At 33.4% G+C, this 26202-nt stretch overlaps 1 protein-coding gene and 1 long non-coding RNA gene across 3 annotated transcripts in view; one reads left to right on the forward strand and one right to left on the reverse strand.

Annotated features, from left to right (window-relative positions):
- The window catches only part of LOC140669169 (uncharacterized), a 177117-nt gene that overhangs the window by 42357 nt on the left and 108558 nt on the right, over window positions 1-26202 (reverse strand). The window contains exon 2 of the long non-coding RNA XR_012047311.1: window positions 22503-22659. This is a non-coding gene — a long non-coding RNA (uncharacterized lncRNA). The remainder of the gene's footprint in view (window positions 1-22502; window positions 22660-26202) is intronic.
- Window positions 4767-26202, forward strand: part of LOC140669168 (glutamate receptor ionotropic, kainate 2) — a 146415-nt gene continuing 124979 nt past the window's right edge. For both annotated transcript variants that reach the window (XM_072898730.1, XM_072898729.1), the window contains exons 1-2: window positions 4767-5626; window positions 14743-15039. In XM_072898730.1, the coding sequence (XP_072754831.1) occupies window positions 14967-15039 (73 nt within the window). In that variant the 5' untranslated portion in view covers window positions 4767-5626; window positions 14743-14966. The remainder of the gene's footprint in view (window positions 5627-14742; window positions 15040-26202) is intronic.

Consider the following 26202-nt stretch of genomic DNA (forward strand, 5'->3'; position numbering starts at 1 on the left):
CAAGTACATATATAATTATCTAAAAATAAGTATTGTGACGTCCTCCGATCGCGAGTCGCGAGCTGATCAGCTGCGCTAAGTCCGTTAATTGCGAGGAGCACACCGCAGTCTCCAGAGGGGCATTTTTCGCGAGCGAAATTTTATTGCGACTAATTCTTTTTGTATTTCTACTTTTTTGGCGATACGCGTTTTCTTTCAGGAGCCTCACCGAAGATGGAAAACAACGCGGGACAAAAGTAACAACCAGGAATGCTGTCGCAGGACATCGGACGACCTTGGAGTATGAGACGATTTTGGTCGTTGCACATCAACCATCAACCCGTCATGGCGTGATCGAGGCGCGCAGATTCCCAGGCCGCGCACCAGAAGGCAGGACTGCACGGGAGCGCACCCCTTCAAGGCGCCTCGCGGACTGTCCGAACGGCGGAAGCGGCATATCGCAGACAGCGGAGGACGTCGTCCGAGGACCTGGAGATCTCGCGCCCGTCCGTCTTGCTGCGCCCTGACGATTTTATGGTATATTTTGCTTCGCCGAATCTATCCGCTGTATTTTAGTATTTCTTATACTTTTGTCCAGTTTCCGTCTTCTTTGCGTGATTATTATATTCTCGTCCGGCTATCTCTGCGAGCTTTTTTTTCATATTTCAGTTGTACTAATTGTCAACGTGTCTGTCATTAAATTCGATTATATTCTACTGTTTCTGCTATCAACTTGTAGCATGCTTTTCGCAGGCTATCGATTATTACTAATTTTGATAATAATTGTCTGTTGCACCGTCTGTCTCCGATTTCGCGCGCGCGATCGCGATCAATTAACGGAGGAGAGAGTGGACGCGCGTGTGCGGGGTTGCTTGTTTTTACCATCCGGGTAAACAGAGTCAACTGTTATAAATATCATTGCAGTACAATAATATTAATAGAAATTCTAAATTTATAATCAAATATTGAAATTAATTTCGCACATACATACACATTTAGTTATTTCGTTTTTGTTTGCTTTTATTTATTAGAAACTTTGAGATAATGGTTAATAAGAATTTTATTATGAATTTATTGACTTAAACTTGTCTTCCAGGTTTTTCAAATTTTTAATCAATGTTCCACTATAATACATAAATATTCACGTTTCGTGTGGTTAAAATATAATATTACATTTGATTATTGGCAGCAAATAAAAGTTACAAATATATATTCGAATATAAAATTCGTGTAAAAGAACGTATTCGCAATGCTTGCTATTGTCCAAATCATTATTATATTACTTTTTATACTTTTATCCTCTCACGTGGATAATATCACGTACTTCGAGCGTGTGTTGCTCGATATAAAATAAAAAAAAAACTGTTCTTTTGCGAACAGTATATAAAAGAGATGAAATTATACACATGCTCATCGAGATTTCGTCGGTTTATTGAAGAGGAAACTGCCGTGAAAATACTGATTGAAATACTCGTTTAGATTTTATGCGCTGCCCGAAAAGAGTACGACGATTTATCACTTGTTGTGTATAAATTTTTGACATTAAAAGTAGATGCAGCTGTGTTAATTGTTAAAATGAGAAATTTTTTATAATATTACTCATGTAATACCGCTGACGGTGCCGCGCTCATCAGTCGTAGGTAAGAAGTCTGCTTTTTATACGTAGCTGTCACGACAGTTTATTATCCCATTAAAAGAGAATATCATGCGCGCCGGCTTTCGCGAAAATTTTGTCAGCAGTTTTCTTGGGGTTCAGCCAAAATGTCACTATATATATACATATTATTATAAAAGAAGACATTGATATGGTGAGATAATTTTGATGCTAATTGAACGTCGATATAAAAGAAAATTGCATATAAATATTTATTAAATAATACAAAGATATTGATTATGTTAAATGTATATTATCGCTATGATAGATATTTTTTTTAATTTAAATGTTTTTTCCAATAACACGGAACGGAGAATATATCAAGGAGATAATGTTAATAGAAATTTTCTGAAGAAACGAAGTTCGTTAAAAATTATTTTTCTTCGTTGATCGACAAGCAATTGAATGAAATAAAGTGCTTATTAGCTATTAGCAAACCATAACATTTTCATTCAATTTAAAGTGCGCAGAAAACAGAATTTTTTTTTTCTTGCATATTATTTTCTTTTCAAAGAGTTTAATTAAATTATATTTAATGGAAAAATATTTTAAATTGAATAAATCAGAAATTAAAAAAAGAAATGAATATTATCTTTGTATGACTGTCATGATAAAAAGAATATTTTTAACAATAATTGCCAAAGCTATATATTTCTTAATCTTGATAAATTACTTACTGTCTGTGTTATCGAAATATTCTATAGTAGTTACATTAATTTCTCGCAAGCAATAATAAAAAATTATTTGATAACGTAAAGAGGAAATAAATTGCAATGAAGGAGATACAGAAGGATTTTGTTAGCTGATAGTGACGTCTCGAAAAGCCATTGTCATTATAAAAAGATTCATGATATAATATATTGTCATCCTATAAAGTCTCGTAATTCTTATTACTAAAGTTGAAAATACTATGTACACCGTGACAAAAGCCGTAACTTCCAATGTATCTTAAAATGTCAGAAGTTGCGTTTTGAAAAATTTTGAAAAATAATTCAAGATATAAAAAATGAGCTCAATAAATAGATAAAAGAGATGAGGCTAAATAAATTAGTTTTATTACGGTGTCATTATTTTTATTACATCTATAGATTTCATTCATATATTAACATTATAATTAATTCATGTTTAATAGATAATGTTCGCTCGAGTGAAGATTTATTGTTTAAAGATAAAAATTACAAGATTACAAAGTCTCTATCTAAAAGACTTGGGAAGATTTTGTTCGCCGTAGCTTATAAAAGAAGAAATACCATTTGTTCGGTGAAAATTAATCGAATCGTGTTCGCGAACCAATCTCTGCCACGTACATAAGACTCGTTGGAATGATTTCTCTTATCTCGGAAGAAGACGAACGGACTGGGGAAATTTTCCTTTGGAAAATCTGGCTTTAAGAATAAGAGTTTTCACGAGTAACGGACGACAGTTGGAAGAGGACGACAGTTTAGGCGAGCATCATCGTTGATGAATGCGAACTTTATCTCAATCCTCTTTGCATAGGAAGTGGTCAGGCTCGTTGTCCACACACTAACGCGGATAAAACGACTTCGTTTCGCTCGCCGGTCCCCTATCTACGCTTTTCCAGAAAAAGTATAGAATCAACTTAGATACTCTTTCCTCTTTTCCCTCACGCTTGCTCTCTTTCTCTTTCTCACTTCCACCCTTTACTTCCATTCTTTTCGCTTTTTGCTTGGCACCACAACGTAGAGAGAACCCTCGTAGCCATTTCATAGTCGATATATGCGCTGCTTCGCTTATCCTACCCTTAAACCTTTGTATGCTCCATTTGCGATTTTCTCCTAAGTTTTATGTAAGTTTCAATAACGCCATTTTATATATTCGCGTTATCTCTTACTAAGGGATATAAATATTTAAGATATACATAGCTCTTTGTGTTACAAATTTATCTCGAGCGAACATTAACGAACTACGTCCGCAAAGCAACGTGAGTCCTTCCTAGGGCGTAACCTTTTTCTCCATCCGCGTAAATCCCGCACGATGAAGCTTTAATTCCTTCTCGCAAAACGTACGATGCGAACATTGTCAAATATACGAGCTTAATTCAAGAGCGTGGTCAGGCTCAGGGCGGGCGCAGTAATCCAGGTGGGAAGCAATTTCGGTTCTTCATCAGACTGCCTTATGTACTTACAACGAAAAGAGAGTGGCCTCGGCGCGAGATGCTATTCCCAACGAAAGGAACGTGCAGCCTGCATTCGCCTCTTTCCACCTTTTTCATTCCATCTTTTCTCTTCCACGGCGCATCGCGCGACGACCTCGGTATCCTCGGCAATTTTTAAACCATGTCTTCAAAGCCTACGTAGCACTTGGAAAATACCGCGAAATTGGATTGGTAAAATCGCAATAGCGAGATGTGGAATCTTGCGCATCGAAAAGTATGGTCAGTGTCCAGGGAACTCGATAATGCAGTAATAAGATGCAACTATAGATTTCTCGCGGGAAACCTTCAACAAGAGACGATATCGCGGCGAGTCTCTTTGGTTTAGTTCAATACTCTGTTCTCTCTTAAAATTTTGTGTTCTAAAGTTTCTACTTTGAAAGAAATCTGCTTTTTCTCGAGGCATTAAGAGTTTCTTAATTACAAATAACTGAGAGTAAACTTTTTGCAAATTAAGTTTCAAAAAGTCAGAAGAAATGAGCGTTATATTAATTATTAATTATATATTTCTTTAATTTAATTTAAAGTATTTTCCCTTTTCCTTAAGGGAAAAAGAAGAATAACGCACGAGTCGATTTCCATTTAAAGACGTTACGGACTTTCGATCGTACTTCATATACCTTCGACGATAATTATATTAACAGAATCACTTGCCGGAAATTGGTCAGGGTCGCGCGAATCCGCTAACCCAGATAAACGAAGATACATAGGCTCCCTTTTTCGTGGGATTGTCTTCGTGCATTCGCGTAGAATGTCGAACGAGGATTCCGTGTCTCGTACACGTCATCCTTTTCTCTTACACGGTTGCGTGTGAGTATATCTCTATCTCATTCTGTCTCCATCTCTCTTCCTCATTCTCTCTCTCTCTCCATCGTACAACCACCCCTTTCGAGCCACCCTCGAAGGCCACCCACTACCCCGCACTGCCTGTCCGCGCACTCGTCCGGGGGTGGCGGTAAGTTCTCGCGCAGCCAGTGCCCGCGCGTCTCTCGCGATCGTCGGACCGCGCGTACGTAAAACGGGGAGGTTCTCGTCGTCGTCGTCGCGTGGATGTTCTCGCAAGCCGGCCGGGAGGACTTTCGCGTGACCTAGTGCGTAACGGCAGGTATAAGTTTGACTTTTTTTTTCCAAAAAAAGGCCGCGACAAAGCGTCCGAAACGAGATGCTCCGAATCGCTCGACCGGATCGAACTATCGACTATCGCGATCTCGAGAGTGTTTTTCGGGGAGCGACGATGATCGCGATGTACGCGGAACTTCGCGAAAGTTGTCGTAAGAATGAATAATGTTGTGTTTTGGTTGAAAGGAACTTTATTCTTGAAGAAAACGGTCTCGCGAGTCGGATCGTTCGAGTTTTGTAATCTTCTAAAAGAAGAGTGTCGATCGATCCGATATACATTTTAAATCTCGACTAGATTCTGTCGTTGGATAAGCGCAGTTTTTCTTGAACATCTCTTTTAAAAACGTATTGATGCGAATATCGATAAGGTGACTAACAATAAGAAGACGTGGATTTTTATATCCATAGCAGTGAAGAATGAATGAGCGGCATAAAAATCTAGAAAAAAGCGCGATAAAATTCGATCGCCTGTGGGAAAGATCGAGGTAATTCTGTGAGCAAAGTACAGGGGTGTTGAAGCACGTCGAGGATTAAAGGAGACGCATTGGAATGTTAAGGACATCGTCGGACGATCCTCAATCCGTTCGAACGTGTGAGAGCAGAGTCTCGTCTTCCCAACGTGAGGATCGTCGATGGCAATCATGCTGTGCAGGACGAGTCTCGTGAGGTGTGTCGACACCTTCTACGTCGCATAGACGCGCGTGAGTGTTATCTCGAGTTACCAGTTATTGTATCGAGAAAATTGGATACTTGTGCAAAATGCATGTTTTGAGTGAAATTTTTTTGATAAAAGTTTTTATCGATTAAAATTAATAATAATAATCTTGCCTGGTATTATCTTCAAAAAGAGATAAATAATTAATTATCTAATTATTTTTACTTAATTTTCATAAAATTTTGCCTCTATGGTTTTAATGCTATTTAACATATTTCAAACATATAGTTCATTAACTGGAAGAAATTTAATTAAACTAAAATCTAATTAAATATAAAAAACAAAAAAATGTTAATTATTTTTTTGTGCAGATCTTGAAACGCTTGTATCAGTATTAAAAATCATATGGCGTTTTCTACCTTACACACACACACACACAAGAAATTTTAGAATCAACTGATAAAAATATTTTGAAAATATCTCGGAACATTGCATAGACAATGCTGAAAATAATGATGCAACAAAAAGAATGAGAGTAAATAGCATTGATGTGATAAATAATACCGATGCAATATTGAAAAATACACAATTCATAGTTGCCAGCTTTACTAACGAGTACGCAAATTTTTTGATAATAGAATCATGTTTATAAATACGAAAAATTTTAATATTATAAATTTTTTTAGAGAGAATAATATCTATTCTTGGCACGAAATTTTACAACTTTTAGAGGAATATCATTTTTGTAAGTGATTGTTAAGTCCGGCATATTTAATAATCAATAAAACATTATCTCTGACGAAATTTTGTATTATGACGACATTAAAGTAATTAATTATTTTTCATATTTAGTTTTAATTTAATTTTATTTATTTATTACACGATTTATACAATTTTTATAACTTATACAAGACGTGCTTTTAAAATATGTATGTATTCCATCGTTATCCTTATTATCATTTTTCTACTAAATTTTGCAAATATTATATGAAATGATAATGTAATGCTTAATGATATATAAAAGTTAATTTAGATTTACACAATTTTATTTAATTATTTATTTAATTATTTGTTTTTAATTTTGCTCATCTTCCGTGTTAAAAAATATTGTACTAAATAGAAAGAATGTAAAAGATAAAAAAATTAACATATTTCATATTCATATTTATTAACATATTTCTATACATATATACGTATAAAGAAAAAATAACGATAAATTTTTGAATACAAAATCTTTTAAGCAAGCGTGTTCGATTTAATTCTCATTGACATTTACAAATCATTTGCTTAATAATAAAATCATTGCTAATCCGAATGTGGTTTAGAATAATAGACGTCGAGTTACAGTCATTAATCATAATCATTATCACAATTTCATTGATATGATTGTGTGTTAACATTGTTCATGACTACAATTCAACTCAAAATGTGATGATATCCGCAAGTGCTATGCAATTTCCGATCAAATAACGATTAATGAATAATCTATGCTGCTTAAAATACTCTACATTCCTATCCTGTTTCTCCCTCTCACTTTCTTTTATCTTCTTTCATTTTATATGCATTATCAGATAGATCTAAAATTTAATTATTTTCGCCAAGACATATTTTTTCATTGTACTTGATTAATATTTTTCTTTGTTTTAACAATTTTTAATTAAAATTTTTGTTTATCTCTACTTTGTTATATATTTATTATCCGTTATACATCATTACGTTATATAATTTTGTTTCAATATAAATTTCAGTAGAAATCTCTCACTGTCAACAAATCTGTTATAAAATTTTAAAGCTATTTTTAGTAAGTTGTTTGATTCATTATTTTTTATTTTTATGAGTTTTTATCTACAATTTTTCTTAGAATTTTATGAAAAAATGCAAATATCATATTTTGATTTTAAAAGTATATATCTTATTTTCCGAATATGTTACATGTATATGTATTTTTGTTATGTTAATATAAAAATTTAAATGTAAACTATACTTTTATTTGCATATATCTAATATTTTTAACATTTACTATATAACTATACACATATTAAACTTATATATTTAATATACTTATTTATTTAATTAAATATTGATTTAAATAAATTGTAGGGGAGATTTTGGTGAAAAAATTTCCAATATGTTTGATATACAATGGACCGCATATCATTTAACGTATATAGAAGGTGTCCTATAACTTTCAACTTTAGTTTTAATGAAAAATTCTTAAGCAAATTTATTTTCCTGCAAAACTTTGATGAAAGACATGATTTATAGGGCAGTTTTTAATACTTGGCGTTATATATTGCACTAATTGTAGATTTAACAGTTAACTGAGAATTAAATTAAATCAAATTATTATTATTTTAATTATCATATTAAGATATTCATTATAACCGTTTGCTTGTTTCTATGCTAAAGAGAATTTTAAAAAATGTTATAAATGTCATTTTTAATTCAATGCAATTTTTTATTTAATCAGAGCAGCTTGTGTGTGTACACAAATCTCATATATACATATTAAAACGTTGTGAATAATTTTTTATAACATTTATGATAGTTTCATTCAATTTATCAACAAAAAGCAGAAAATTTAATTGAGAAAATTTAAAATATATGTAAAACTTGGAGCAACATTACCTTTTAATATGTTTAAATCAATTTAAAAGGTAATTTATCGACATATGTGTGTGTGTGTGTGTGTGTGTGTGTGTGTGTGTGTGTGTGTGTGTGTGTGTGTGTGTGTGTGTGTGTGTGTGTGTGTGTGTGTGTGTGTGTGTGTGTGTGTGTGTGTGTGTGTGTGTGTGTGTGTGTGTGTGTGTGTGTGTGTGTGTGTGTGTGTGTGTGTGTGTGTGTGTGTGTGTGTGTGTGTGTGTGTGTGTGTGTGTGTGTGTGTGTGTGTGTGTGTGTGTGTGTGTGTGTGTGTGTGTGTGTGTGTGTGTGTGTGTGTGTGTGTGTGTGTGTGTGTGTGTGTGTGTGTGTGTGTGTGTGTGTGTGTGTGTGTGTGTGTGTGTGTGTGTGTGTGTGTGTGTGTGTGTGTGTGTGTGTGTGTGTGTGTGTGTGTGGTGTGTGTTTGTGTGTATGTGTGTGTGTGTGTGTGTGTGTGTGTGTGTGTGTGTGTGTGTGTGTGTGTGTGTAAATCTTAAATTTAAATATTAAGTACACTATGCATAAGTACATTATTCAATTACAAGTTAAATGGTATATTTATGCCAATAATATATTCGGAATATATATATATATATATATAAAAATTCATGAACGTATTTCATATGCATTTCAGATCGCATTTAACAAGTTCTCAGCATATGATGAATAATTTTGATTAATACTAATGAGAATACATTTCGTTCATAAACTATGTAAATTTATGCAGTCAATGTAGAAAGTTTATTTTTATACACATTATATGTTGAATAATATAATAGAAGAAAAACAGAAAATATATAATAAAAATTTAATAAAAAAAACATATCATGAGCTGTATATGTAATTTGGATAAATATATTTTTCGATCGAACAATTAGTAAGACATATAAAGACCGTAAATAAATACTGAAAAAATTAGAAAATGTATTGTGCATGATACACTTCAATTAAAAAATACCTTTTGCATTGTTTGCAATATAAGTATGTACAACAGCCTACTAATTATTTACGTTTTTATTCGCTGTTATAGACGCCGATTATTATAATCTAATATTATAATTAACTTTCTCCTCATTATTTATATTTTTTTATAAAACATAAACCCCCGCCCTCCGTTCGCCGTTAATAAAACTCCCAGAATGGCTTCGTTGTAAACCGCTATATTTTAATTCGAGAAAAGTCACGAGCACTTTTGATACCGCGTATTGCACTTTTAGTTGAAAACGGATACGTTACGGCGAGTGCCGGTCCCTTTTGCCGCGCGCTTACTTCCTATTCGCAAAGAGAAGCTCCCCGAAGAGCGTCGTCGGGCTTCCCATACGAGAGGGTGGGTTTCGCGCGCGTGCGAAACGTATGGATTGTATAACACGATAAAGTCATGGTAGTATAACGACGCTCTCTTCTACTTCTTTTCTACTTTTAAGTCTCCTTCGCACCTTCTCTCGACCTTCCGAGTCGCGCATCTCGCACGCACTTAACACCTTATTCTCAAATAATTGTGACAAACAAGATGCCAAACGACGTTTCTGCTTCCTTTCTCCCTCACTCTCTCTTTCCATCTCGCGATATGACATAAATGACGTTTCTGAGGCGCACGTTTCCTGAAAGCGACGCTACGTGTTGGAAATTCATAATTTTCTAATCTGCATTCGCTTTTAACCGTTTCACGCAGCTGTCGACGTTCCGTGTCTCTCTTTACTACAATCTTCATGACGGATCTAAGAGACATGTATAACATACATAGCATATATTAATTAAGAGCACTATTATAATGTAAAAGATTTTTCTCAAGTATGAAAAATTTACAGCAATCTTGAAGTTTGTCATTTTTTTCTCGCGATCAGGAAGGCCAAATATTATCGCAACTGCTTGGAAAATCTTATTTGTCAGATCTAAGAGAGGCACGATTTACATCAGCATGAACACCGCGCATAATGTGTAACTTGTAATTAATTTCTTTGACTTCCTCCTAGATTTATTTATTCTCGCACGCCGTGAATATATGATGTCTTACGCGATGGTAAATTTATCGATTAACCATTTACCAGTTTCTTCGTTACGCAACCGTTAAATCTCGCTCAGCCACGGCGAGCATCGACCTTCCTCCTGAATCTTCTCAAATGTGAAAGTTATGAAATCCTCGGTGACACCGTCGTATTATTAATCGCGCAACCACCCACCGAGCATTCATTCATGGAGCAATGTATCGTTGACGCGACACAGATTACACGCTACCCTTGCGCTCCGATAATTTTTAGAAATTTATCGCGATCTCGTTCGCGAAGCGAGGAGAAATGAAACAAGAAGGGAACGGAAGTTAAAATCTACGGGAACTATCGCGTGTGCGTTCTATGACCAATCGTTAATATGATTGATTGATGACTACTACAATATACGCGTATCGATTTTTATTTCTGAAACTTTTGACGTCGCGATTTGTATCGCATGACATTAATTTGCTGCGTCTTATCTATTTCTCGCTCGTACGCTCGTGACTTTGTTTCGTAATAAAATTGATTTATTTAAGTCCTCGTGCGGCGAAATTGCATCCCGTAAAATGTTTAAGAACGATGATACATATCTCCTTTTATTTTATTGCAAAATAATTATTTTATCAAATAACAGTATGCATTTAAAGTTACTTTAATGTTAAATTATATCGTTAAAGGGAACATTTAAAATAGATATTATTACCGCAAATATTAATAATTTAATAATCCGTTGTATACTGTGTGTAATTATCAAAGTGATTATCAATTTAACACTAATATCATGCAATTAACATATTTGTACAGATTTTTCACCTGCTATCACAGAATCGCAATCTTTGGATATTATACAGAGATTTCCAGCATTTTAATAATTGCAAATTCTAGTGTAATAAAAGCAAGATTAATTCTGATAGACAAAGACCTAAGATGCCATTATTCATTTTCATATTGTTGACGCTTTTGTCATTCCATTTCGGTGGAAATTAAAGTCCATAATAAGTAGCTGTATATGTAAAAGCACGTAAACTCCAAATATATTTTGCGCGTTGAAGCTGCATCCAATAAAGTGTTTAAGAGAACGATTATATATATATATATATATATATATATATATATATATATATATATATATTTTTTTTATTATTTTATCACCAAATAATAACACGCATTTAAAGTTATTTGTACGAGAATGCAATGGACATATAAGATCGTAAAACTAAATGATTACAGAAAAGGAAAAGAAAAATATGATTTCTACATATAATCATATAGCTGCCAGCGTTTTTTTCTTTTTTTACGATCTAAGACGGTATCCTTTCTACCGGTTAATCTTTTGCGATCGTAAAACCCATGAAGAGCGGAAGTGACGTAGTTTTTATTGACAATAAAACGCACTCACGCGGAATGTTATCCATTGCAAAAAAGCTCGAATATATCTTATCTCTAACATATATACAATTCTCTAAACTATCACTACAATAAATAAAGCGCTCAGTCAGCGAATAATCCATATTTTTATAATTGCATAAAAAACCCACATTTGTCAAAATATAATATCGTTGTTATCAATTAATTAATTTTATTTTATCTTTTTATTTACTTTACTTATCTATTAAAAGTAATTTTAATTAGGACGAGATAAACTATTTTTTTTCTCTAAATATAACAATTATATTTTAAAAAATCTACATAAAAAAATATAATCTGTACTGTAGATTTTAAAAATAATTCATGACTGTAAAAATAGCTCACGCCGCTTATAATTCGTCATAATGTCCCTTCATTGTGTAAGTTTCAGCGTTGTAATATTTACAAAAGAATGTGCGTAATTTCGAGATATATTTTCGCCGCGTGTTGGATAAATTTTTAACAAAGCGACGGTATGTGTAGAGCGCAACGGTTTCGCTAAAATCTGCTTCGAGAGGATTATAAAAGGCAAAAGAAAGCAAATGTCATAAGAAATCACGATGGAGCAAAGAATAAATAAAAAAAAGAAAAACGAAAGCCATTTTGCCAACTAAACAAACACATCTATTTAATCGAGAGGTGCGCTTAGAACCGCGTAAATAAACGCAGAGAGAGAGAGAGAGAGAGAGAGAAGGAGAAAGAGAAGCAGAGTTAGGTTATCCCTGCAGACTAAATTGGGTTAGTTGAAATCCGTTTACGCTAACTCTAATGGTGAAAGCGTGAGTCGCATGGGCATCGACACCAAAACATCGGCCGAGAACCATCACCCTGCGTGAAGGGCGGTTCAATGAATAGAGTGGCGAGAACGGTCAGTTTTTTGATCGTCAAATATTGGTATCGAGCGCTTGCCTTCTCGGTTCACTGTTCGATTCGATTTATTTTGTGCATCGTGCGATACGTGACAGCGTGGATTGTATAGCATAACACGTATTCGAAAAGTTTCGGAGCGAGCTCGCATGGTACGGAAATTATTCATGATTTGAAGACTTTCAATTAATAACAATTGATATCTGTAATAATTTATTGAACGTATTCAAGTAGGTCAGTCACGTGTACGTGGAGAGTAACGCGGAGCATGTAATCGAATTGTTTGAATTTTTTGTAAAATTATTTTCGCATTATTTAAATTCGAGCGATGCAACTCGTATGTTACATCAGGTATCAGTGGATAACGATGTATGTAATTGAATTCAAATTCATGTTTAATAATCAATGACCACGCATAACTTATACCAGTTAATCAAGTAAACATATCGATTTTACTAGCAAATAGGTAATTTAGCACGAATATTAAATGCGTATTAAAAGACATTTATCAGCGAGATAGCGGTGACATTAGCAAATTGTTAACGAAATATTTCAACAGCTAATGCATATAGTATTAGTAGGGATTAAGAAAGCACAGATTGCGCCGATATACATTATACTATGACAATATTATTTGTGTTAATTGTGGACTGAGAAAATAATAGATCTACTCGACGCGCGGAATCGAAATTTCCGTGCCGCTCGCAAACTCCAATGTCAGCTATTTCACGAAGGAAATTATAGCAGTTGTGTCTTGTGTCTCTCGACGACGTTCTTCGCGACATTCCTCGTAGTTTCGCTCCAGCAAAATGTCGTCGAGGTGGAAGAAATTCTCCCGCGCTGGGAGAAAATTCGTTCTGATTCAACTACATTTTTCTCCCGTAACGCAGTTTTAAGTACATATACGAACTCTGTCTGTCGAGCGATCGAAGTCATTGGGATTGTCACGCGACACACAACCCGCGGTAGGTATGTCGAGATAGAGTCGTGACACGGGGGACATTATCGGAGCAGGACCGAAAAACTTCTCTCGAATCGCTTCCGAAATAAAGAAAGAGATTCTGTCTTTCTCTCTTTCTCTTTTTTTTTTTTTGTCCCTCGGTATCTTCGACGACGTAACGGCGGAAGGTCGTATCTACCGGGAAGGTTAAAGGCCAAGCTCCCCTTTTTTCCATCTCCTCTATGGAAAATGCACCTCCGAGAGCAGAAACGCGGACCCAAGACGCGATTTCACTCCGGAGACCGTACTCAACATCCCTCCCTTTTTCTCGCCTTCTTCGAGGTCTGCCGCAAATAAAAGTAAACTGGACTCTGGTTCCAACAGTGTTGATGCACCACCATAGCAACTACGTTAAAAAGTGTAGAGCAGTGTTTCCCAACTCTCGTCTAAATTGGAATCTCCCTTTAGAGTACGAGTGTAGAAATATCGTGCAATGTTTAGATGACACATTAATTGTGCAAATTAGCTTAAGAATAAAAAATAATTTCTTTTTTCCTTGTTTTATTATCATTTGAAATAAAATGTATTTTTTATTACAAAAAAAATAAAATTACTTCAGCAAATTATTTCTGTTTAGTTACTCTATATTTGTGTGTATGTGAACGCGTGTACGTGCATGCACGTGTATGTATGTAATAATAATAAAAATAGAAATTAAATAAAAATTAAAAATACAAAAAAAAACAAAAATTAAAAGATACTATTATCAATTGAGCATATTTAAATTCAAGTTTGGTTTAATATATACCAATAAATTATATCTCTACCGAACTTTTTTTAAGTGGAAATTATAATTATAAATGCAGCAACCTACTAATTATTACTTTCGAGAAACACACTCGTACAGAATACATGCTAACCATTTATTAAGCAATTAACTTTCCAGCGAGAAGGCATAGTCTACGTAGCACTGATTGCATATCATTGGTCTATTTAAATTTTGATTTTATAAAGTATTATAAATTATTTTCGCTCCCATTGTTTTCTCCCGTATAAATGTCTATTAGACAGAAAGAGTGTATTAATGAATAAATATGAATGATTCAATATCTATACGCAAGCTTCTACAAGAGAAATATTACAAAAATTTTATTTATCTACGTACATATTTTGTGGCAGTTCGCCATTTATTAAAATCAATCTACCGTTTCCATGCCATTTTTTATCTATCGAATTAAATGAGCTTACATCAACCTTGTGATGGATTAGAACGCTTTTCGCTTTCGTATTATATTACAAGTTTCTCATTTCTATTTTCAGATTGGGCCCGCACGGAAGATGATAGTCATTTAAGAATCCTCTCCGACGTGCGACGAGTCTTTGAGGATGTGCAGTTCGGTGTTAAAGTGTCGGTGAAAGAGCGGAGCAATCTCGCGAATATCTATGATTTCTTTTTCTCTCCTTTATTGCGCTTTATCTTACGGGAAATCCGCACAAACGATGTCATAGCCGTCCAAGTGCGAACTGTCTTCACGTCGGACACGATGGCACTGTTGTTCGCCATAATCGTTATTTCGATCACTACTGCCATGTCGCTGCCACCGGTTATTAGAATCGGTGAGTATCAATTTATATATATGTTAATTTCTAGCTTACTTAGGCACAAATTCAAATAATTTATAATAGCTCCGTTATATAATTTGTTTTAATTTGAACAGTCAAGTATCTGTTAAAAGTAAAATAGTTAAAAATTGTTAATTTACTAAGAAATATTTACAAAACATCTCATGAAATTGTAGAATCAAAATTTATCAAATATTAGGATGAACAAATGTGTTAGTTTTCTCTTTCTCGTTAAAACTGTATGCTTTTAAGCTTCAACAATATTTTGTAAATTATATATAACACACGATATTTTTTATATCTATCAACGTTCTCTCGTGACTTATGATTTTTGTACACATCGTTGATCACAGGTTGTCAGGCTGAACAAAAAGCAAACTGTCACTATGCGTAGTTTTCTCTCTTGGACTGTCAATTAGTTCGGTCATTCACGTGAAATTGTCTAGTCTTTTATTATACGTCCACAAAAAAGATTTCCACAACAATCAATTGTACGGTAGAATTTACGTCGTACTAAATCCATGGATTTTGCGCAAATACAATGAACGAGCTTGCGCCAACAAAAAACAAACATGGATGTGACATGAATTGAATATCTGAGAAAAGGTGACATTTTTATCTTAGGAATATAAAAATATTATCTTTTTTAATTACACATAGATTATTTATATATATATATATATATATATAGTTAATATAGTTACAGTTTGCTTTTCGTTCAACCTGACAACCTGTAATCAATATATATTATATATCTTATATAAATAATAAAGATAATGTTTATATATATATATATATATATATATATATATATATGTTTATATTTATTATATATTTGATATATAATATATCAAAGAAAATAAACAAACAACTTTTATTAAAATTATCATTTAAATGTTCTTGTAAAACAGCACGTAGTAGCACATAAGTTTTCTCGCGCGTCTCAGTCTCTACAAACTTGCTACAGCAAGTGAGTGAGTCGCAAGTCAGTCTCAGCTTCGATCTTCTCTACTTGTAAGTTTTTCCGCGTTTATAGGCCGCGAACTCGGCCGAAACTTTCCGCTGGATGATTACGTTGCTCCACGACAAGTAGATGCATCGCGGTTCGGAATTACAGAGTACGGAGCCGCTAAGTACAACGCGCGCACCGAGATCGAATCTTCACCTGTTACCGCGCCCGCTCGCGACTTCATCACTATGGGTCTCATTAGTATTCCGAAAGTGTTCACGTGGGTGTAGAGCAAACGTGTCCATGCGTGGGATCCCGGGTTTCGACTCTCCGTGTGTCTGTGTGTGTGTGTGTGTGTGTGTTACACTATTCGTTCGTGTTGCACAAACACGCACACACACATACGTACGCACACGATGCGAGAGCAGAGCTCGAGGCTGCTGCCACTGCTTGCTCGCCAGTTAAGTCTGACGGTAGGAAAGTTTTCCGTCGATCTAATTGGTTGAATTTCTGCGGGGCAACCACCTCGAGGGAAACTTGTCCGCAATTTCCTATGATGTCGTTGTGAGAATGAAGAGAGGACGATAAAGCGAGCCAGGACTTGTCAGATGGAGCACGCGCGTCTTATGTGAGACGAATGGGGAACCCGAAAGAAAATAGGGTGTCCCCGGAGGGACCAGAGATCCTCTTCTCGGCATCTCTGAGAGATCGCGAGACCGCAAAGAAAATACGAGGGATATTATGTATTCATGCCCGCTACCCATAATCTTTCTCACATTTGGGAACGTAATTGAAATATCTATTACTCACACGGTACGCGTCGGAAAGTTGCGCGTCTGTAATGTAAACATAAAATATAAAAACAATTAGTTAAATAATTCGGTCGTCCAATATGATGCCAAGTAAAAAATTAATTCTTTCTCTTTATACATATATTAAAAAGAAAGAGAAAGGGAGAAAGAGAGAGAGAGAGAGAATTGAAAAGAATTTTGGATTATAATAGTGCGGGCACATAGATATTCATATGTAGTAATCTCGGTGATAGAAGTTATGTAACTCTTCCCTGAATAATAGATATGTGTACGAGTCGTTATGCAAAATGGAAAACTCGCTGCATTTTTCAGTAATGAAAAAAAGATAGAATAATTTTTATGATTTTTATAGATAATCAAGAAAAAAGGAAAAGATTGATTAAAAATTATCTTGTCTCATTAATCTTAAAATTCTTGTAATATAAATTAATAAATAATACAAGATTTATTTAATATGCATAGAATATTTGTATTTAACATTTATTAAATACAGCAGATTATAATTAATTGTATTGGTTGAGTAACAAAAATATACAAAAAAAATTGTCTCTAAACGCAAATGTGTAAACATTCTTAGAATAATGATGGAATAAATATGTAGAAGAAAATAAAAGTATCACAATGATTAAGAATGATAAAAATATACATATACATATAATATCCATATAATAATTTTATTCAGTTTATTATATTTTATTATTTATTGTTATATTTTCCACATTTTCTCATAGCTTGTTAAATAAAATTGTTGTTTTCAGAAAGTATTGAAAAATATTTATTTGTAGTCAGTCGTAACAAAACAGAACCGGAATGTCATTAACACATTTATGGCCAATGGGCTGTTAACGATTTGCGCGAAACGCATTCTATACATTATGTATTGAAATGGCAGTTATACATATCAATGCTCACAACGTATTATTTCAAATATACGTATATATGTAAATATAGTTAAAATTTTTTTCAAAATTTGATGTATGTTTTTCATATATATATATATATATATATATATAAAGGTTTATATATTTTTTTCACAATTTTATTCATACATTTATTCATATATTTATTCATATATTTAAATTTACGTTTATTTATTTTAGCTTTGAATTATTTAAATTAAAAAAAAGTGTCCAAGACAAATACGTTAAAAATCATTTTTTTTAAAGTATTGTAATTTTTGAAATTTTCATGATTTTATTACCATTAAACTGCTTAATTTTCTTGTATATAATTATGCAGCTTTACGTAATAATTTCAATATTATTTTGAAATAATCGCCAATAATTGCAATAATTCTTTGTTTACATCAATAGAAAGATCAATTATTATTATATCTGTTGAAAATATAGCTTGGTGAGAAAATTATTAAGCGCCTATCGTGTATTGCATTCAATCAAAATACAAGTCACTTAATATTATTTTATATTATACGTTGAGAATCATCATCAACGATAGACATAAATTGTACGCTCACATTTCGCGTGTAAGATCATCCATGCTGTAAGAGAATATCATTGCGGTTCTCCACGCTCGAAATCAAAACGATAGGAAGGGCACTCTAGTTTCAGTGCCAACGTTATATGCAGTAAATTACGGTATACGTACGGATACCGGTATACGTACGGATACAAGAATATACAGAGCAATACACGATACTCATCACTATGTAAAGTTTCCATAAAGAATTTCTTTGTTTGCTATTTTATGACGTAGAATGCGCGTGCGAGTGGATTAACGTAATTCCGAATGACATCACGGAAATGGTGAAAAAGAAAAAGGTCACATGTGAGCGCGAATACTCGATAACGATCAAGATATGTTCAGCAAACACCGCACTGGGATGGGACTATAAATGCAGTCGCTCTCGTATTTTCCGAGAAGTGGGAACGATATGATTTGCGTATGCAATGCTAAATCAACTGTCGTGAAGATTTGCGACAAGTGCTTTAGTCGCGAATATGACATATTCCTTGATATACGATAAATAAATCGCAGTTTCTATAAAAATTTACAATTCGTTGTCTCTTTAAATAAACACATTTTAGATAACATATTCTTCTTATTAAAATTTGACATTACATTAATTTCTGACGATCGTAGGAATCTTAAGATTTCATAATACAACTGCGCAATGTTTTCGCGCTTTAAATAAACCATTTATAGGAACGCACGCGAGATGCTATGGTAGAAATTCCAAATACTTTTTAAAATAAGAGTTTTACTAAATTTACGTGCGAGAGAAACGTGAGGCTGCAATTTTACGAGCACTTTTTCTTCTATTGTTAACCAAAGAATGTTTAAAGCGTACACATTTTCCAAATGCGAGTTCATGAATCGCCGTGAGTTACGCAACTGAAGCACGTGTTTCGCTATTCGCGTAGAAATTTCCCAGCTTTTCCGAGATACAGCAGAGATTCCGATTAGAATGTTCAAATTTGTTTCCAAATATAGATATATTGTATTACAATATCAATTCGGAATTCCATTTTTATTCCATCTATGGATTTTCAATCTAAAATCGAAACAGAAACGATACGAAAATTCGTATCTTTTTTTTGGTAGATTAAATTTTAAAAAAGGTATATTTTTATGTAAATTAAATAAGAAATCCTTTTACATTTTTATACCAGCTATTGAATTCTCTCAATAGAATAAAAAATAAAAGTATATTTTTTTGCTTATCGCTATCCAGCATCGACTTTTTTACATTTAAATTTCTATAAAGCTTGGGAAAGCACGGCTATTATGTAAAATAAAAAAAATGTTATTTGTATTTATTTTTATTATCTTAAAAATCTGATTCTATTTTTATAAAAAAGATTTAATATATTCTTCTGATGTTTTGACTCATTTTGATTAACCTAGAGTTTCAACAAAAACGGTTGATGCTAATAGAGTATTAAAAATTTTCATACAGGCAAACGTTTTAAATATTCTTTTTAATTAAAATGAAAATTAGAAAAGAATTTTTTTTAAATATTAAAACAAGCAAAACGAACATGCGTAAATTTCTTTTGAAATCGCATTTTTAAAACGTGATACTTTTATAATCTGATTCTTTTTAAATTTTCGAAGAAAATCGAAATCCATAATTTTTTAAGAGAAATCTGAGTAGAGTCCATTTATTAAGTTTCAGAAACTGTTCTGCGGGTGATAAATCGACGTTACGTGTATGAAAATTATCGACACAGTCACTCGTCGATACGTCGCACTTTCAAAGTATCATAAAAGTCTTCAATCTCTCGCTCAGCACGCCAAAAAATTTTTAAATCCCCGAAAAATGTGCACACAGGCGAAGTATCAAGCTGTAAGTCAGCGGTGGAAAAAAAAACTTCCGCTTGTGCAGGCGCGAGTATAGACGAGCTTAACAAACTTCTAAAAAGTAAACCTCTTCAGAAAGTAAATCGCCATCGTGCGTTGACAGCATTAAAGATTTATAACTTGCCCGCGCGAAAAGAATCATAATGTGCGGTAAAATTTTTAATCAAGTATATGCTTGTTCACCAACGTTCGCCAATAAAAGTTTAATTATTATGGGAAATATGTCGCGTCACGTTTATAACTCAATGATAATTTTAACAGAATTTTTTTATAATTAAATTGATTTTGTATTGCAACTTTTTCACAGATATTAAATAATTGAAAATATTGATTTAATTATTTTTCACGTATATTTCATAATACAATAATAACATATTTTTCTTTATTATGCTGAAAATATAAAAACTTGAACTGTAGTCTGTATCGCCGAGAATTTACAGAAATTACGTGTCATGTCAACGTTGAAATGTGAAGAGATAATAGAGTACGTACAAGTTATTATTTTTTTCTGGAAAGAGCTCACGACGTTCCTGAATTTCCTTCAAGCGGAATACATTACACGAGCGCGCTATTACAATATTGATATTATATGTATAAGTATAATAACGTGGTACTAATTATGACACATACAAGAGATATAAAGGAGACCCGCGTGAAAAGAAGTGACATAACTTTGACGCATAAGCTTAAAAGGGATCGACGACAGCGTGCCGATGAAGTCATCGGGCTTCGGCGAACAGATCGATAAGGCATCCTTATCAGCTACTAGCACCGAGTTCTTCCATTAAAGCCCGGTGAAAATTACTTGAAGCGACTCTACTAGATCCTATCGTTTGTCTAAGTAGTTTCCATAAAGAACCGGAATTCTCGATCGCTCGTTTCACGCGTTCCCAGATGCTTTTTACCTCCGATTTCTCTGTTCCTTGGACATGCGCTCGTCGATAATCGAACTCGAAGAATCGACGAGGAGGCAGTGAATCTTCGCTTCTGAACGGACGTAACTACTTCCGGCTAGGGCTCGTTGACTCGTGCATTGCCACGCTCGATTTCGCATTTACGAAAAGAACAGTCGGTCAGAAAATCAGGCGAGGAACGCCTGAAGGATCGTCAGAATCAGGAAAGTTTTGATCGAGCAATTTTTTTTTAACGAGAGCGTTTCCGTCAGGCAGTTCTTTATTCTATCAAGTGAGTTTGCAACTTTTCAATTCACATTTAAATTTCGTTTGGACGATCTTGTATAAGTGTTTAGGGATGCGTATGTGTGTGTGTGTATCTCGTTATATATTAAAAAAGAAATAAAAGTTCTTTTCAGAAAATGCAACTGGAGATTAAAGATAATGTGTGAGCAGGAGGGAGATAATTAGTCGCAAACATAGATCAGAAGATATTATTCATTAAGCATGAAATGGAATAATTGGAAAGCGTAATTTATGAACGTTAATGCATATATTCTATACGACGAAATACATTTCGAGCTAACAAGCGTTATACAGATAAGATCGCGCTATAACACCACTCGCTTGTTGTGAAATGCGCTTGCGTACGCATTTCCGTAACTGAAAAGCGTTCGCACAATCACGCCTTTGCGCTCGGCACACGCGTATATAAAACTGAATCGAATGAAACGCATTACCGCGCATTAATATTTTATTCATCCCCTTTAATCTCTATCCTTTCTTTATGTGATTCCTAGCTAAACATTTATAGATGATCTTGTTATTTTTTACCTATATGCTATCTGCAATTTCATCGTTGTTGTGAAAAACAATACGAGTTAAATGAGGATTCGATTAAATTGTCATTCACCGTTTACATTCGACATTTCGCAGGTTCCGTTTCCGCTCGTTGTGTGTAACGAGTTTTCTAACTGTACCCTATTTTCTCGGCGAACAAGCGACCATTGAGTCGCAATTTCCCTAGAGTGCAGTATTGCTGCTGCGACTCGCGTGCCTCAGCATGTATGAAAAACGTGCGACCAATAATTTCGTTCGCATTTAATTCTCTTCCCGTTTGTGCGTGACCTTTGCCGCCACGACTGACCTATCAGCGCGACTAAAAGAAATAAGTAATTAACGCGATGGTTTCAACCAAGTAGTAAAAAGTAAAATAGAAAGTGACAAAGAGATCCCGCGTTTTATGGAAGTAACAGGTTGACGCGATATATTAATCGAATGTGCTTTGCATAAAGTGATAAAAATATATTTTGAAAAAAAGTCGCTTTGGATATTATAAATATAATAACGAAGGCGTTATATATCCACACACTTTATGCATTTATGTGTTACTTTGATGTATTAATAGTCAATAGAAATGCATACTGTAACAAATATATGCGACGGAGAGCTCGTATCAGATACTTTACAGAAAATACATACCTCTTCGATGTTGCGTTCGCAGAAATGTTCTTGCGAAAATTGCTTCCGGATGTAGCAAGGTAACCAATTTCAAAACAGATTTCTCAGAGTAGCAGCTTTGATTCGTTCTCGTTTCTCATCGCTTCTCATCGAACGGAGTTTTAGCTTCCTGAGATTTCTGGAATACAAAATATAGAAACATTATATGCAGATCGCATATACGCATATTCTGTACGTGATGTTTGGACAGCTTCGAAAAATATTTATCCGCTAGAGGCATAGAAATAAATGAAAGAAATCATAATTGTTATTTCGAAGAACTATCACAAAATATACTTATATGAACGCGTTCATTGTTTCATATATATATATATATATATATGCAATAATTTATAATCTTATTTAAAAGAATTTAAAAATCTTCAACAATTATAATCTTATTTCAATACTATAATTGTCATTTCAAAAATAAAATAATTATTTTGAGTCTAAGAAAATTATAATCTTTGATTTAAACGAGTTTTATTTTCTACCCAAAATTTTTTTCCTCTCCATTCAAGAAAATTATTCTTAAATAACAAGAATATATTTTTCTTTGTTGAACTATATAAAATGTCTTTATTTAAGGAAATTTCCCTTGTTTAACGCAATATAATCTCATTTCAAGATTTACATTTTGAAAATAAAGATATTATCAAAATAAGAATATTCCTTTTTTTTTTTTTTGTATCTCTTTGTTTCCAAGATTTTTTACTTGTTTTCTCCAATGTAGCAATGCTTCGAGCTTGGCTTCGAGCATTGATTTGATGAATTTACCTCGAATAAAATGGCTTCCAACAATAAGATTTTCGCGCGCAAACTGGAGAAACGAGATAACCCATCACGTGGCAAGAACGGTGGCGTGTTCATACACATACATGCATCCCAAATATCTCGGTGCGCATGCACCGAGGATAGTGTTCGCCTTGACGACCGTGACTGCAATTTCTCACAACGAGCAGAAGTAGAGGTCGTATTTGAGGCACGATCGTAAGACGTCCGCGGGAATGCCTTACCGGCCATTACAGAGCTTACGTAAAACATGATGTAACCGAGGGTGCTTCATACGCGTTTTATTCACATATTTATCAAGACCGCGAGATGAGCTACAATAAGGGCTGACATGACACAGAGAACGATGAACGAAGTCAGTGAGGAAGAGCCGAGAGTTTTGTGCGGTCGTTTGCCGCAAATCTGTTGTCTTTTCCAACGATATACGTGTGATCATTCACTTTCTATGCCACTATGTCGTGATATGTTTTTCATAGAGCTTTTATAATTATTATTATGGCTAAAAACTAATCAAGAAATTTTTGTAAATAAAAATAAAATTTAAATTTTGTTTAAAAACTTTATTTCAAAAATTTACAAACTTGAAAATTTTAGACTTTAAAAAGAGAGAGAGAGAGAGAGAGAGAGAGAGAGAGAGAGAGAGAGAAAGAGAGTAAGAAAATACATTAAAATTTAAAGAAACGTATAAATATTAAAAAATTTAAATAATTGATTATTATTTTCATTATACATATATAAGAAAAACTTTAAATTTATATGTAAAAATATTTATTATATGTATTATATGTATTATCCGGGAGCTTTCACATCTTTTATTATACCGTTTTTTCGTTATATTCATTACAGAAAAACGTTCTATTAAATTGTAAAAACGTTTTTTTAACATGTTGATAAAACATTTTGTGTAATTAGATTTTTGAAATTTGGATATTGCGACATATAAAAAATGTCACTGTTTAATTACATTTCTACAAAATTTTGATAATGGACATTTTCAGAGATGAAACAGATATTTCCCTAAATTTTTTCGGTGTTATGCCAGATCAAAAATTAATTGTACAAGATATATATTCAGTTTGTAACTGTAGAAAATTGATAGCAAATTTGTGAGTACAGAAAAAAATTTTTGGTTCACGAAAATAACTATTAACAGAAGATGTTTATGAAAACACACTTGCTATCACGTTGTCATTTTGTGTACATTTTTTCCGTGATCACAACATTTTACCTACACACACACACGCACGCACCCAGAGAAACAATTTGTAAAACAAATTTTTAATGGTATATTTTAATAATTTGTGAAAAAATTTTTAATGATATATTTTTTTCCTGTTCCCTAAAAATAATCTATTTTAATTGTACGCGTACTCAACACAAAATTTCTTTTCTATATGTTTTATTTTTATATATCTCAGTACTAATATTTTAAACAATTTAATTTTAAACCAAAACAAGAAGCAGTACTTTAAACACCTCAAAAAATGTATTATATAAAAGTAAGTAAAAGAACATAGTAGTATAATAAAAAAAAAGACGGTTTTTGTGAAAATATATCAAAAATGTGTAGAATACAATTTTTTGTACGAGATTTTATGTTCAAGAGAAAATTGACTTTAAGTTTGAAGTTTAAAAAATTAATAATGTATTAAGATTTATTTTTAAAAAATTTCTTTCTAATTATATTGTGTTTTTCGATTGATCTTGTAAATAGAGTATTTCTTCTAGACTATAAAATTATTATATTATAAAAAATTTAAAAATTAAAAGTAACTTTCCATATATTACAACGCAAGCGCCGCTATTTAAGTTAGATGACTGACAGATCGAACACACAATGTAAACTATCGAGCAACTATAATAAGAAATTCGATGGCATATATCTACATTGAACTATACATGTATGTACACACATATATATAGATTGCGATCAAACATCGATTATTTCAAAGGGAATATGAGATTAAGAGGAATGCAAAGATATTTGATCGATTTATCCTTCAAATAGACATTGGTGATGACAATTGATATCTCGCTGAAAGAAGATGAGATGATAATTATAAGACATGTAGCACATAAAAAATAAAAACTAACATAAGCGCAATCAATGCGTTTAAAGTAACATTTATAAACTGCAGAAGAAACACATTTTTTCTAGATGCATGTATAACTAAATAGGGAGCGGCGCGATGCATAATTCAGATTTCGACCCAGAATATCAATAATCGAACACTCGACAATTTTTATGCAAATAATTGCGTCTTCTTGTATAACGTGCATTTATTTGCCAGCGTCGTCGGCAGTTTATCAAACCTCGTAGCAAGATATCTTCGTATGATATCTTGCTTTCTCTCGGTAATACACGGACGCAAAAGTACATACATACGCTGACACAAGTGCATATGCACGGGCGAATGTGCGTGTGGAGGTAAACGCGGAAAAGGCGAAAGAATCGGATATACGAAGTCGATGCAAAACGCTGAATTGCAATATCGGAATGTCTACTGGATAAGTATCGACATACCGGGCCTTGATCCATATCCTACAATGCGCTTGATTGCATCGCATTGCAATGCATCGTCGCGTCGGTTTATAACGAGCGAGCTCGCCGATAATCAGTTGCGCGTAAACATCGCCGGTAGATAATTCACAACGATTTTCACTGATGCGTTTCGTAATAGCAAAATTTTCGAGCATTTTATACGTAAGACGAGAGAGAGAGAGAGAGAGAACCTTTCTCTTTTTGACGGATTATTTAAATATATAATAATTATATATTTTTATATTCATCTAAAATACATTTTTATACATTATACTTGATTAATAACTACTTTCAAATATTAACTATGTTATTTTATTAACAGTTGCAATCTCGAACAATTTCTTTAAT

This window comes from Anoplolepis gracilipes, chromosome 9 (genome assembly GCF_047496725.1).
Source record: "Anoplolepis gracilipes chromosome 9, ASM4749672v1, whole genome shotgun sequence".
In the NCBI taxonomy this organism is placed as follows: domain Eukaryota; kingdom Metazoa; phylum Arthropoda; class Insecta; order Hymenoptera; family Formicidae; genus Anoplolepis; species Anoplolepis gracilipes.